Source organism: Trachemys scripta, chromosome 7, assembly GCF_013100865.1.
Source record: "Trachemys scripta elegans isolate TJP31775 chromosome 7, CAS_Tse_1.0, whole genome shotgun sequence".
NCBI lineage: Eukaryota > Metazoa > Chordata > Testudines > Emydidae > Trachemys > Trachemys scripta.
This window is the reverse complement of record NC_048304.1, coordinates 98,275,755-98,292,205: the sequence shown is the minus strand read 5'-3', so window position 1 is coordinate 98,292,205 and position 16,451 is coordinate 98,275,755. Positions and strand designations below refer to the sequence as shown.

At 39.4% G+C, this 16,451-nt stretch overlaps 1 protein-coding gene across 8 annotated transcripts in view; it reads left to right on the top strand.

The window, feature by feature from the left end:
- Positions 1-16,451, top strand: part of INPP5A (inositol polyphosphate-5-phosphatase A) — a 420,765-nt gene that overhangs the window by 369,737 nt on the left and 34,577 nt on the right. For all 8 annotated transcript variants that reach the window (XR_004646390.1, XM_034775172.1, XM_034775171.1 and 5 more), the window contains one exon: positions 11,386-11,459. Coding sequence is in view for 7 of the 8 variants with exons in the window: in XM_034775172.1 (XP_034631063.1) it covers positions 11,386-11,459 (74 nt within the window). In the remaining variant the exon portion in view is untranslated. The remainder of the gene's footprint in view (positions 1-11,385; positions 11,460-16,451) is intronic.

The following is a 16,451-nucleotide window of genomic DNA, read 5'->3' as shown; positions in this document are numbered from 1 at the left end:
TGTTGTATTTTATTACCAGAGACATTTAAAAATTAATAGACATGTACAGTAAATCTATCAAACTTTAATTAGGAATATCCTACTTATAATTTTTTTTTCTAAAAGTTCATTTCTCTTCTGACTTGTATTTTGTGTATGCATATATAATAGGATATAGTGTGTATGTATAAATACAGTGCAATTGAATTGCCGTCACAAGTGTTAACAATATAAATAATCTAAGTGTCTGTTCCAGCAAATAGCCTTGTAAGAGCTATTCATGGAAGTAAGGTTTTACAGGATCAGACCCTTGAAATCAAGGGGCTCCATGTAGGCACAGGGATCTATAGAGTCAGTTATAGGATGAGGACCTTATTAAGATCAAGCTAAGCACAAAAATGTTCGTTTTGACTCTGAGCCTGATTTGGAAAGATTGCAATATTAGTGTAATAATTTTTTATTCAACAGCAGCTACCTAGAGTAAGGGATATACACTTTTGAGTAGACTTCTTTAGGAGTTAGAATAGGGACATTCAAACTTGGCCCAAAAACCTGAACTCTCACCTAGTTTGTATACAGTGGAGCAGATAATACTGACCCCTTTGTAGTGGCTCTGCTGAAATGAAGATGGAACATTGAATGAAGGGTCCTGTAGTCTTTGTGTTTTGTGCCTCAGTTTAAAAGATGCAAGTGGCCAGGCTGCATTTTAGAATACCTTGGACTATTTTTTGTTTAACCCTGAACTCAGAGATCTGGGAAGAGAGAATTTAAAGTTCCTTCTTGGGAACTACTTAAAGGCCGTGCCAAAATTCAAGTTCTGAAATGAAGCACTTTCTTCTGAACATATCCCAAAATAAAATGAGGAGTGGATCCTATCTGATGTAGATCAGGGTATTAAGAGCCGTTCTGAGCTAGCAGTACATTGCTGGGCATAGTGCGTGTTACCTACAATCCAATAGAGAAGTGTGTGTACAGGCTGGAGGACCAGGAAAAACAGTGTCTAGTATACATCATGAGGTACTGAATGGCTGCTAGGGAGGGTTAATGTATCATGTGAATCTTTCCGAAGCATTTCTGTCAGTGGCTGGCCCTCATGCTGCCCCTGCTCTCAATTTCTTGTGCAGTAGCTCTTAAGCACACTTGAATAAACCATTACTCATGGCTGACATTAAGAATAACTGAAAATCCCACGACATACGTAATTTGCATTCATCAAATTGTCCTCGTACTTATACTGTGGCCACACCCTGACGCTAACTGTTCTAACCCCATGTCCTGTCCACTTTCCCCCACACTCATCAGTGCTCAGTTCACAGCAGGGATCAACATCATCATTGGCGATCCCTTGATTCGAGGATGATCTCTACCACAGATTTACATATAGGTCCTGAGATAGCTCAGGAGTCCAACAGCAGGGATAGAGGTTGCTCATAGGCCCTGAATCAAGAAAACACTTGAGCGCACATTTGGAGTTAAGTACATACTTCAGTGTTTCCCTAAATAGAGGTGCTTTCCTGAACTAGTACCATATTGCTGAGCCGTAAGCACATTCCTCTGCACTGTGCTGTATGTAGTCTCCCATCTCATACAGACAGGTGTCATCCACCTCTGTGGCACCATTTATTCCAACCTCAGGCTAGACCTTACAAAGCACTCTCAGGGGAGGGCAGGGATGTGCATCTGAGGAGGGGGAATGTGGGGAAGTAGATAAGGAGAAATGGTGCCAAGATCCTTATGGAAGAGTATTATAGAATTTTAAAAGGATGCAACCAGTAGAGCTCTATAGAAATTACTCTAAAAATCTATGTATGTCGTGTAGTTGTAGCTGTGTCAGTTCCAGGATATTAGAGAGACAAAGTAGGTGAGATAATATCTTTTATTGGGCCAACTTCTATTGATAAGAGAGACAAGCTTGATAAGAGAGACAGGACAACAGCGGAGAAGCTTGCAGACAGTTAATACACCCTAAGGTTACTGTCACACTTCCCTCGCCCTTTTCACATCGGGGGAACTTCCAGAGGCACCAGGGAGAGAGCTCCAGAGCCAGGGCAGACACATGGAGCTGCCATGCAGATGACCCTGGCCTCCTGCACACACAACCCTCCCATGGCATAACCCTAGGAACGCTCCATAAGTGGCAGTTCCCCTCAAAACCCTTTTCCTACAGGTAAACTCATGGAGTAGAAGTGAGGTCCCAAAGGACCAGAGCAGGGCATACATAGAACTTATCTTTAAAAGGGGAGACAAAGAAGACCTGGAGAATTACAGACTAGTCAGCCTAACTTCGATTCCTGGAATGATACTGTAACAAATTATTAAATAATCAGTTTATAAACACCTAGAGGAAAATAGGGTGATAAGGAATAGCCAGCATGGATTTGTCAAGAACAAATCATGCCACAACAACCTAATTTCCTTCTTTTACAGGGTTACTGGCCTAGTGCATGGGCGGGAGGGAGCGGGCGGGTGGAAGCAGTAGACATGATGCATCTTGATTTTAGTAAGGCTTTTGACACAATTCCACAACATTCTCATGAGCAAACTAGGCAAATATGGTCTAGATGAAATAATTATTAGGTGGGGGCATAACTGGCTGAAAGACAGTACTCAAAGTGTAAGTATCAATGGTTCGCTGTCAAACTGGGAGCGCATATCTAGAGAGGTCCTGCAGGCCTCAGTCCTGGGTCTGAAACTATTGAATAATTTCATTAATGATATGGATAATGGAATGGAGAGTATACTTAAAAAAAATTGCTGATGGCACCAGGCTTGGCAAGGTTGCATGCACTTTGGAGGACAGGATTAGAATTCAAAATGACTTCGACAAATTTAGAGAATTGGTCTGAAATCAACAAGATGACATTCAATAAAGACAAGTGCAAAGTACTACACTTAGGAAGGAAAAATCAAATGCACAACTACAAAATGGGAGTAACTGGCTAGGTGGTAGTACTGCTGAAAGGATATGAGGGTTATAATGGATACAAATTGAGTATGTGTCATCAATGTGATGCAGTTGCAAAAAAGGCTAATAACATTCTGGGATGTATTAACAGGAGTTATATGTAAGCCATGGGAGATAATTGTCCCGTACTGCTCGGCACTGGTGAGGCCTCTACTGGAGTACTGTGCCCAATTCTGGGTGCCACACTTTAGTAAAGATGTGGATAAACTGGAGGCAGTCCAGAGGAGAGCAATAAAAATGATAAAAGATTTTGAAAACCTGACCTAAGAGGAAATGTTAGAAACTGGCCATGTTTAGTCTTGAGAAAAGAAAACTGATGGGGGACCTTGTAATAGTCTTCAAATATGTTAAGGGCTGTTATAAAGACAATGCTGATCAATTGTTCTCCGTGTCCACTGAAAGTAGGACAAGAAGTAATAGGCTTAATCTGCAGCAAAGGAGATTTTGGTTAAATATTAGGAACAACTTTCTAACTATACGATTATTTAAGGGAATAGGCTTCCAAGGGATGTTGTGGAATCCTCATCATTGGAGATTTTTAAAAACATGTTTGACAAACACCTGTCAGGGATGGTCTAAGTTTACTTGGTCTTGCCACAGCTCAGGGAGTTAGACTTGATGACTTCTTAATGATCCTCTTGCCATGGCATTTTGATGAAAGTTGATGATTTGGGCTCAAGTCTGATTTTGGCCTTTATGAAATGGCCCAGCTTAGCCTGAACTATAGTATTACCACTGCAATAGTAATATACAAAAAGTGTGGCTAATAAACATTTACATGTAATAGTAACATTACAAGATAAGTTACAGAGCCTTTTCCTGTAAAAATGTTGTCACACTTGAGTGCTGGCTACCGTTTTGTGATATTTTCTCTTTTAAAAGGAAGAAATTTAAAGAAGATTCAAAATGTAGAGTAACAGACAATCTTACTGACTCCTAGTTAGAGAAACACCTGCTGTAAACAGATTAAACAAATCTGTGTTTGAGAGTTTTATACCCGAGTCACAGACCACTATTTCCCCAAGTCTTTCTTTGAAGTCATTGGCAGTTTGGTTTGAGAAAGGACTGCAGAATCACTCCCCAAATATTTCCCTCTTGATTGTAAAGCTTATATTTTCCACAAGTCTTTTAAAGCGTGTGCACTTTACATGAGTTACAATGGCCAGATTTCACATATTTTAATTTTCTAAGGTCGTTTCTGTGTGCTCATCTCCTTTTTTAATTTTTTTGGTCTGAAACTTCATTTCCCTTTCACAGCTGTGAATTCTCTGGTGGTTGCTGCAGATGGATTTGATAAATGCTGCTAATATCACCTTCTGACTAACAATGCTCTGACTTTGGTCTGTAGGTCTTGATGAGTAATTGCCGTTGTTCTACTCCAATGACTGAATTAAGTTGCCCTGTTATAAAGGGTTCATACTTCTGTGATTTTAGCCAAGGCAGCTCATAGCAGTGTCCCTGTGGACATTGACCTTTTTCACAGTACCTTTTTACTCTTAAGCCTAAGCCAGCAAAATTGACACGGTTTCTTTAACTAGCTAAGCTGTGTTAAAATTCTTTGGTCATTTTAAATGTTCAAGTGAAATAATTTCTGAATTTAATATTCCATGTAAATACTCTCTTAGCCCAAAATCCTGGTCCCAGTGCACAGCCTGAACCGCTGTAGGGGAGCTGTTCTTCAGCCAGCACACCAGCTTCAGGACTGAAAGAGCTAATTGCAACCCCTCCACACTCTCCTACTGCATCCCCATAAGAGGGAATAGCAAGTGGATTTGCATAGAAACGGATTCACCAGCCTAGCCCAACTCTATATCTCTGCTGCCCAGTAGTACATGGGAGCACCTGAGTGGGTCTCTGCTACATACAACTCCTGTGCACATTCCCCAGATTCTGCAACCATCGTGGGACTGATCCACACTGGTTCCACTTGAAAAGGCTATAAAGGAGGGGGCAGAGAAAACCCACCTCTCTCCAGGACTCTGAACAAGTATGCCAAGCTTTACCACAGTCACTTTTAACAGCCCTCTGGTAAACCCATGGAAACTGTAGTTTATAGTGGCAACACTCAGAGCTGCAGCAGTGCCACTATAATAAACTGTGGGAACTCAACCCTGCCATCATTCTATACGCAGAATTCTGAGTGAAGTTACTGCAAGTTTTGTATGGAGATCAGTGGTGGGCCCAGTAATTGTTTGGGTACGTTGAACATTTGCATGTGTCAGTGGTTGAAATGAAGCACCCATTGGATGTTCCATGATGCTTTAGAAGTGCACTTGTTATCAATAACCTTATTGAATTATAAATGTTATAGGGGCAAGTTTTGTCCCTCTCCTTTCCCCCCCCTTTTGTTGAAATATGTCCAGCTGTTCTTAAGTTCGAAGAGGCTTCATTATACCCAGTAACCAGAAATAATTTGCTTTAAGCCAATTATTTTTTTTTACAAATAAGTTATTACAATGTGAATAAAGCTTTTATGGTGGTATTGATCATGATATTTAAAAAAAGATTAGTCACAAGTTCATGTTGATTAATATTGTCTCATTGTTTCCTTGTACTCCCCCCTCCATCTGTCTGTACCACTCTGGTGTCTCTTGTCTTGGGGCTGTTGTACACTACAGAGTTAGGTTGACTTAACTACATCGCTCAGAGCGGTGAAAAATTTCACGCCCTATGCGATGTAATTAAGCCATCCTAAATCCTGATGTAGACAATGCTAGGTCAATGAAAGAATTCTTCTGACAACCTAGCTACCACCTCTAGGAGAGATGGATTTACTATATACTATAGTGACAGTAGAACCCGTTCTGCTGCTGTAGTCAGTAACTAAACTACAGTGGCACAGCTACACAGGTGCAGCTGTGCCTCTAGTGTAGACAAGGCCTAATACTTAGAGTGTAAACTCTTTAAGGGGCAGGGATCATCTTGTTCTGTATTTGCACAATGCCTAGCACAATGAACTCCTGGTCCATAACTGGGGCTCCTAAGCACTGCAATAATACAGATAATAATAATAATAAAATGAAAATCATATGGTTGGTTAAATTAGTCATCGTTGAGGCTAATATGGTACGCATCCAGATATTTCATGACAAATGTTATATAATTAGCACTGGATTGCGAACTTGTCAGATTTCACTAACTAAGCAAGGTCAGGCTGTGGCCATTTGTAGACTACATCTACACTATGAACTACGGGTGTAATTCCCAGTTCACATAGATGTACTCATGCTGTCCTCTGAGCTAGCATATTAAAAATAGTAGTGTAGCCATGGAAGCACAGGCAGTGGCAGCATCAGTATGGGCTAGCTGCACCAAGTACAAACCCACCTGAACTCCATGGGTGCACACTCTTAATGGCTACCCCATATCACCGCTGCCCATGCTGTCACAGCTACATTAGTATTTTTAGCGTGTTAGCTCAGATGAGAGCTAGCATAAGTATGCCCACATGAGCTGGGAATCACACCCCTAACTCGTAGTATAGATACATCCTTTGATTGAAAACCTGAAGGGAAAAGCCAGTAGATAGAGTTCTTTCCTCTAAATCACATTCTAACCATTGTCCCAGTGTGGGATGATTGAGGACTTTATCTTGATTGTACCATTTTTTGAGTAAGACTTAAATCCAAGTACCTGAACACCATGGTCAGTAAAAATCCCACGGCAATGTTTGCAAAACTAGGGATCTTCTCTTTAGTGTCCTGGCCAAATTCCAACTCTGATAATAATATCCATCTTATATAAAATGACTATCATTTCTTTGAAAAAATCTCAATTAGTATAATATAGTGTTTCTGATGTTGTTATACATCTGCCATGTTCTACCTTATAAGTGGCTGTATTTCATTTTTAAATGAAGTGGTCCACCATGTTAGCAATAGCAGTAAATATTTGTATTATGGTAACACCTGAAGGGCCCAATCAGGATTGCACATTGTGCTGGGCATGGTACAAATACAAAAAGGAGACCATCCCTATTCTGTAGGGTTTCCAGTCTAAAGACACAAATAGACAAAGGGTAAGAAATGTGGCTACAACAAGGAAGCAAATGAGTATTGTGAAAAACTGGCGCAGATTTATTAGTTACATCATGTTTATGTAACATGTAATTAAAGCACCTATGTGCTTGCAAAAAGGCCCATCAAAAATAATGATTTATTATAAAGGCCCAAATTCTGCAGTCCTTAAATTTTAACTCATTTCCTCACCGTATATGTCAGTGGGAGTTTGCCTGAGTAAGGATTATGTAAAAACTGATTCAGGACCTCAGAATTTTGACTCAAGAAGAAAGCTAAATGGAAGTACAGCAACTCCAAACTACAAACTCACATAAATAAATCTATCCGTTCAAAAAAACATGTGCTACAATCTGAGCTGTATCTCACACTTATACATCAGTGTATCTACTGTGTGCACACATATGCATACTGTATATATTCACTGAGGTCCATTTGTATATGCGTGAGTGGACATGAGGCTAGGGAAATACAGGCAAATTATCTATCATGAATGGTTTATACCATCCAACTTATAGAAACCTTGTGATTAAATAGTCATACTAGACTTTGTATTCTAGTTACATAATTCCTTTGCTATCAGTGGAGTTATACCAGTAGAGAATTTGCCCTGTATCTTTCAACCGTTTGTATAAAGTATATAAGGTCAAGTTTGTTTGGAATAATGTACCTTACCTATGAAACTGTCTGCCTGTGTCATGCTGTCCCTTTATCAGCTTCCAACTATAATACTCCTCTACCTCGATAGAACGCTATCCTCGGGAGCCAAAAAATCTTAACGCGTTATAGGTGAAACCGCGTTATATCAAACTTGCTTTGATCCACCGGAGTGCGCAGCCACCCCCCTCCCCCCCCCGAGCACTGCTTTACCGCGTTATATCCAAATTCGTGTTATATCGGGTCACATTATATCGGAGTAGTGGTGTACTTGAAACCCCGTTGTAATTGCTCAAATTACCCCAGCACTCCATATAACACCTAAAGGGCTTGGTTCTCAAGGATGATATTACAATGAGTAAATTAAATGGGCCAATATATTGATTTTCAAGCTTTCAATTGAATTTCTTTGTCATCTTCAAAACATGTAGGATGAACTAAGCTATATTAAACAAAGGTTACTATTACTGCAGTGAAATTATTCACAACACCATTTAATGCACAATATGAAAACAACTATGATCATCCTCAGAATCATTGTGCATAGCAATATAACTGGTTCATCCTTTTAAAATACAGAGATAAATCATTAAAAATAGGGACCCTGTTCCCAATGACATTAAAGGCACTCAGCACTCAGAGGGTTGTGCCCCTAATTATTATTAATAATAATTATTATTTATATTACAGTAGAACCTAGAAGCCCCAGCCATGGGCCAGGACCCCATTGTTCTAGGCATGGTACAAACACAGAACAAAAAGATGCCCTGCTCCAAATCCATCCCTTTCTCTTACTGAGTTGGATTTAAGCTATTACAGTGGTTTGCAGTGTTTAAAGTTTTGTCTGGGGTTTGTTGAGCTCTACAGTCTTTCATGAACTGGCAGCTTACTCTTTGGAGCAAAGAACTTGGAAAGGGACCAGGCTTTTATATAATTCAAGGAAAAACACTACTTACAACAGTTTTACTCCTAAAAAATCAGTTATAATTTGCTAAAAATAAAAACACTACAAAATCTGAAATAAACACTACACAAATCTTCGTCTGCAGTGGGAACCTGACAAAGAAGAGAGAAGCCCAAGTAGAGTTCCCAAAAGAAATTCATGAATATATTGAACACACTGTCATCCTCTTCCACAGACCAGGAGTATCCAAAGCAGCTATTTGCTATTGGGCGACACTGCTCGAGCATAAAGGTGTGGATATTGGAGACAGAGTAGAAGAAATGTGGGCTTTCTCTAGTAAGCACCTAGAGAAAAATAAGTAATTCCATTAAATGAATAAATTTGTTTAACATAATTCAAATGCAGAAAGTTATTACTGCATCCAGAAATAATTCATTGAAGTAAAAATGTGCCTTTCAAACTGCGTTTTCTTTTGCAGTTGAGTCTTCCCCAGCTGTTCTAAGCAATCTCCAAACATTTCTTAATAATATTTTAGCAACTAAGTTGTTCATTTGCATCCCACCACGTTGTCATTAGTTTTTGCTTTTATTGTTAACTTTAAAGACATATCACTGCTTGTTAAAACTTGGGAGATGCATAGAGCCTCTAGTGTACAATACATTCTTGTTCCTGCTATCAGTCATCTGAATCACAACAATGTCAGCAGCTCATCTGCAGTACATAGCACATAACTAAACAAACAACCACCAACAGTACATAAAAACACCAGAGATCTCTTCAGATGTTACTGAGAAGTAGCTCTTACCTATGTGTCTAACCACTTAATCCTCTAGACTTTGACCTCCAGTCAGTTCCCAAATATCATAACAAAAATAATCTGGATATATAAAGTTTAGAATTTGAAGTTGAATCAATATGAGAGGACAATGCAGTTATTTAACATCCTCAGCATTGTTCATTTACTCAGTCTTTTCATTCTTCAGACTTCAATAGTAACGCTCTTTCCTCCCAATGGTTTTTTTCCTTATCTTATGATTTTATTGGAGAAAAGTAGAGAATGAAATTCTGTAAAACATACATTTTTAGAAGGGATTTTCTGGTTACCATTTGGGAGGGGTATTGGTTGGTTGGTTGGTTTGGTTCTTTAAATTGGATTCAAATTTAGTAATTAGTGTCACTGATGATCTGCCTATTTTGGAGCAAGCAAAAGCTGTTAACTGTGTGTGGGTGTGTATATACTGTATAGATAGATAAGATAGATATAACACACCTGTACATACTTCAATATAGGATTTGATCCTGCAGACATGCATGTTGAGTAATTTTACCCGCATAGTTAGGCCCATGAAGTCAATGAGACTACTAATATGAGAAAAGTTACTTAACATGCATAGAGTTTACAGGTTTAGGCCCCATATTTATGTATGTACTGTAAATTCACACACACACATTTGTAAACATTCTTCCAAAAATCATGTATAAAAATGGATAACTGTGTCTAGAGATTTGTCCAAATATTAAAACTTGTACAAAGTGTCTCAAAATGCCATTTGTTGTGACATGTTTCTCAACATACCATTGTACAAATTGGTGAATAGAAACACAAAAACTTGGAGTTACTAATGCTTTCATGTTCACATGTGTACATGTAGACAGATACATAAACAGATTCTAGGCAACATTGAAGGAAAAATAGGTGGACCACAGGGAGGTAGCTAATCAGCAATGCAGGTGGTTCAGGTAGCTGCTTTTCACACAGATAATTAATGTGAACAAGTAGCTGCTAATTGCACATTTCAGGAATGATTTATGAGGTGGCAGAGAGGAAAGAGGGACACAATCTAATTTCTTTCGGAACCTCTGCCATTCATACAATGGTATCAGCACAGCTGTGAGATGGGACATGATTAATTATTAGTGAACAGTGGGTAAACACACAGCCATCATAAAGGGTGCTATTTTAATGACAAGCTTGTCAAAATAGAAAGTGGCACTTACTCAGAGCGATGGTCAGTAACAGTGCAGATTATGAGCTTTTTTTACTCACTAATTCACTTGCATGTCAGATTTAACACCAACTCTGGTTCTGAAATAAGGTTGTTTATGTCCATCAGGATGGTTATTGGTTTAACACAGACTATTATCATTGACTTTTATTCACAGGTTTGTGTTTCTGAATAAAAGACTACAGATATTATTTTCTTTGCAGTGGTCTAAAGGAAAATAAATTTGGCAAGAACTTATATAAACAGTACATTAAACCTAGGCTTATAAATGTGTCTGTTAAATGTTATGTAGTGCCTCTGGCACACAAACCTCTTTCTGCCATCTAACCTATACTGCACAAAAATAGCTTTGCAAAAACATTGCTTTCCTTTGTTTAGGAGGAATGATTTGCCCATCCTTGTGTTTGCTGTACCCTCTTATCCGGGTTAAAGATATCTTATATTGTGCTTTTGCTGACATATTTTGTGGCTTGATTAGTATATCAATTTGCTAGGCATTTTTAAAGGTGTTAATCAGTTTTATCTCTGAAAAGATTGCTAATGAAATTTGAAAATCTAAACTAATCTTGAAATAGTAAATGTGCATGAGGTAGCTCTGTTTAAAGAGCAAAAGTTACCTGTTTCACTGAGATCATGAAGAAGGATGTTATTTTTTTGATAGAGTGCCTTTTCATCAGAATATTGAAGTGTTTTACATTGACCTAGTACTGGCATTTCTTCTGTAAGGATGTATGCTCCAAATAAGATATATTACTAAAGTATGTGATCATTAAATCATACAGTAATACCAAAAAAATTTTAAATGATTGCAGTTTGATAAAGAAAACAAGTTATTTAATTCTATTTTATTTTTTATAGCTTTTAGAATTTGACAAAGAGCTGTCTGTCTTTAAAGATAAATTGTATGAACTGGACATCTCATTTCCACCCAGGTAAGATACATATACAGTCCACTTTTTTAATTGATGGCTAAAATGTAATTGTTATTAGTGCAAAAGAGTGTATGTATGTGATTCTGTGTATATATACATATATATTTTGTTCCTGCCAAAGTTTTACAGCTCTTCCTGTATCCCCTCAGTTACCAGTATGAATAGTGACACCTTACAGGTTGCATGCTGCTAGTGCTCTACTGTCTATAAATATCCCATCATCTGGATTCAACTGGTCCCATATTTGTGTAGTTGATTTCAGAATACTGTAATAAACTAGAGTGCCTTCTAACATACACTTGTTTGTAGAACTTCAGTTTGTAGCTATTTTTGTGCACTAAGCCCAAGTAAACTGTTCAGAAATTTTACCATAACAAAAACTAAATATATCTTGGCTTCAAACCTTTGGAAAGTACCCGTACATGAGAGGAAATTGACACTAACTAAAATCTGACTTGAACAAAATGTGAAAGTGATTGGTCTGATTTCATTGCTCAGTTAAAAGATAAATATCAGGAAGGATTAAAAGAAATTGAAATAATTTTATAATCTCCAGTATTGTTAGTAAGACTGGTAATAAATGTGGGGTTTTTAAATAAATGTGATTTTTTTAAACCTGATCATGTCCCCATAATTTTAACAGTGATTAAGCATCAACCATAAACAAACAAAAACCAAGAATTTTTAAAATGACAGTACTATTCTGGAGAAATCCAAGAAAACTTTGAGCCATTTCTAAATATCTGTGCCTCTATTTCAAGAAAGGAGAGCTCAGCTCTCGCATGTCTAGTACAGTTGCTTTGAAGAAAGGAAAAATAGTATCACAAAGAAAGCTAGAGTTGAGGACAAGAAGTCAGAGAGATGATGCTATAATTTGTATGAGGCAGAGTCCTGTAAAATCAAATATAGTGTTGTTGTATGTGTAACTAGGTTTTTTTTTCCATTGGGGTAGACACAAAAGTGTGAGGTTTTGGTACAATATGAGAAAAAATTTGGAAAGCTTGCCTTTTTGTTATCATAGTCTCGTTACTTCTCACCAGCCAGCTGTGATACTGAGTCTATTGATCCCTAGGGACAACAGAAGTATGCATGAAGAGGTTACCACTGCTCTAAATTGTTCTTATTGATTGAGTATGATAACAGAAGACCAGTACTGTGTAAATCTCCAAGTGTATTTCATTAGCTATGTACCTGGTCAGGGAGGGGGAGGGCAGATGGATTTGTTACCAGGATATAGACCAGCACGGAATTTCACCAGTATTAGCACTGTCTTGTAAGAAGTTGTAGTTGCCTTATTTAGTAATGGCAGATTAGGCTCAATATATGTGATAACATATTCTAACATACACTGCATTAATTTTCAGGTTTGGCCTCAGTATTTCTGAATATACGAATTATTAATACACCTCTACCTCGATATAACGCTGTCCTCAGGAGCCAAAAAATCTTACCGCATTATAGGTGAAACCGTGTTATATCGAACTTGCTTTGATCCGCCGGAGTGCGCAGCCCCGCCCCCCCGGAGCACTGCTTTACCGCGTTATATCAGTATTCGTGTTATATCGGATCGCCTTATATCGGGGTAGAGGTGTACATAAAATTACATATATAGCTTAAAGTCCAACCACTACCACCAGTATCAGTGACATAGTGCTGCAGTTATGCTACTCCTAGAAAAAAGAGCCTCAAGTCTCCAAGAGCAGGTAGTATGGCACTTCATTATAGGCACAGCTGGTAGAACTGCCTGTTAAGGTTATTTCACATTTAAGACCCTGTTTTCACTCACATATAACAACTTGGCCAAATTTTATCTGTTTAGGCAGATATTTTCCACACTGCATATTTCCATCACGCTAAAGTCTTGGGAAAATTTCAGCCAAAATTGTTCAGCCATTTCTCAGAACAAAGCTAGGCAAATTGTTGATTTGCCCATATTAAAAAAATGGTGAGACCTTTTCTAGCACAAATGGGAGTTGAAAGAGGAGACTGGGACTGATGTGGCAAGGACCCTGGGAATGTGGGGAAAGTGGGGCTGGTTGGGAAAGGAGACTACATCAGAGAGCTGAAAGGGACTGTGACTGGGTGGGTAAGAACACTGGGACTGGGAGTTGGGAGGGAAATTTTAAGGGGAGACTAAGATTAAATGAGAATCCTGGGAGAGAATGGGTACTGGCTGGGTAAGGAGACCGGGACAGAGAACGATTGGAGTTTCGAGAAGGACATGGTCGGGGAGGGGAAATAGATCTGATAGTTCTGATAAGGAACTGAGGTGCAGGGAAAGAACTGGCGTTAGCCAGGCAGATAGACTGAGACAAAGATTCAGGGGGCCTGGGGATGGATGCGAATCTCAAAATTGGATGTGGATCCTGGAGAGGAAGATTAGGACTAGAAGCCAGTGGGAATTAAGAACGGGAGTGTGGGGAGGGAGAAAGATCAGGTGAGGAAGCAGAAGGGGGGAAATTGAAATTGGCTGGGCAAGGAGACTGGGACTTGGGAGGAGATGAGATGGGGATTCTGGAGAGATGAGACTAAGACTTAGTGGGCAAGGAGACTGAAACTGGGATGAGAAGCCTGAGGAGTGGAGACTTGGGATTGGAACAAGGAGCCAGGGGTGGGGAGGGGACAGGGCAGGAGGAGTCACGCTTAGCGCAGATGGGCAGAAGAGTCTATGCCCACTTGATCATACTCCCCTCCATAGCCTGGAATGGAGGCCAAGATTCCTGAGTCTCACCATTCCTCTGTTGTCAACAAATATCTATGAAACACCCTGGCAAAGTATCCCATGCCCCTCTAGTGCTAATCCATGTAGAGGATGGCAACGTACTACTGCTATCAGTTACTCTGTTAGTTAAAATGACAGAGATCAGTGTAGTGAATCCAAAGGTTCCAACCTTGCTGATGACACATGCAGGTGTCAATATGATGCCACATAATGGAATTTTTTTTTTAATTCCTTTTTTTTTTAAACTAGGAAACTATACAGAAAAAACTATGTTAACAGAACATTCTTAAGATTGCAAAGTCAAGCACGCAGAAGTTAGGAAATGTCTGTGCAACCTTAATTCAGCTCCTTTGGGCGTATGCATTATGATGAAGTCTTTAATTACATGATCACATCCTAGTTTTTCCACAGGATACAGGCCTGATATAGTGCACAGGATGGACCAGCTCTGAGGATGAATCAGTATTGTATAGTGAAGGAGATTGTTGTCTGTAGGACCAATGCGTCATGTGTTGTAGCAGTTGGAAAGTGTGTACTGAATGAGCAGAGGATTGCAGAAAGAGAAAGGATGGTCTTGTGGTTGAGATAGTTGAATGGTGCTCTGGGCAACTGGATTCTGTCCCTGCCTCTGCCATGGTATTCCTCTGTGATACTGTCATTTAAACCAAACTTTTCACAGATGGTCACTAATTGTGTGATCCTCATTTTCTGGGTGCCTCGTTTAATCCTGATTTGCAGAAGTGCTGATCACTCAAACCTGCAACTGAAGTCAATGGGAGCTGTGCTTAGAATATACGAAGTCCTATATAATGCTAAATATTCTGAAGAATCAGATTATAGGTGTCTCAATTTGGGCATCCAAAATTAGTGGATTCTTTTAACTTTAATGTCTCCGTGCCTCAACTTCCTCTTTGCAAAATGGGCATAATAATAGCACCCTCTCATCTCACAGGGGTGTTGTGAAAATAAAATAGTGTTTTTATAGTACTCAGATATTATAGTGCTGAGCACCATAGGAAAGCCAGGAGGAAATTATAATAATTCTGTCTTCAGAGCAAGGTATAAATAGTGTGCAGTAAATATGATTTAGGGCTGTACATTGAACAATGTGAAGAAAACAAAATATTGACTAGTTGCTCATTAAGTGAGCAATGTCCAGTCTGTGCTTGCAGTGAAAAAAATAGTACTTGATCATGTAAATAAAGACTGTATCATAATGCATATGCACAGACAACCTTAGTTCTGCCATTTTCTAACTTTTGAATGGTTGACTTTGCAACCTTAATAATGTTCTTTTAATGTTTCTATATGTAATATATATTAACCCTTGATAGGCAATGATATATATCTTTGTATCTAGGAAAATGGTGCTAGAAAGTGGTCTGCGGTTAAAGCATTAAAAACATGGAAAAATTATATGTACAAGAATAGGAAGGTGAAGGGGTAGCAGCTTGTGTGTGTGTGTGTGTGTGTGTGTGTGTGTAGTCCATCAGTTCGACAATGACATTTTCATGCTATCTCTTTTTATGGATTCTGGCGTGACTCTGAAGTCCAAAGCATGACACGCATGCTCGTGAGCATATTGGACAAACAAAGTCATTGGTGAGCGTCTTGGTAGCTATAGCAGTAGTATGATGCATTTCCCTTGCAGCTAACAATCGATTATTTCTGTCCTCTTCAAAGGCTTGAAAAGCTCTGAGTGTTGTGTGTTGCCAGGCTGATCTATTTAACGCAGCCTTCTCAAGATCATCCAGTTTTTTAATGCACCAAAGTGTATGCTGTTCTTGATGCGTTCCTTGTAGCGCTTTCTGAGGCAGCTTTAATTCCAATGTCCTTGTGCCAATTCTCCATCGAAAATTTTTCTGGGGAGTCGATGTTCAGACATCCTAATGTGTCCAACCCAGCGTAGTTGGGCTTTTATCAGCATGGCCTCAATGCTTATGGCATTTGTCTGTTGGGGAACCTCCAGACTGATAATTTTGTCCTGCCAGCGGATCCCCATAATGGCACACAGAGACCTCATATGGAAGGCCTCTAGCTGTTTGATATGCCATTTGTATGGTGTCCTGGTCTCACAGCTGTAGAGGAGAGATGTGAGCACTAAAGCATTATGAAGTTTTGTTTTTGTTGAGAGCAGGGCCGGCTGTAGGATTTTTGCCGCCCAAAGCAAAAACAATTTTGGCTGCCCCCCCCCCCCCCCCCCCCCCCCCCCCCCCCCCCCCCCCCGCCCCCCCCCCCCCCCCCCCCCCCCCCCCCCCCCCCCCCTCCCC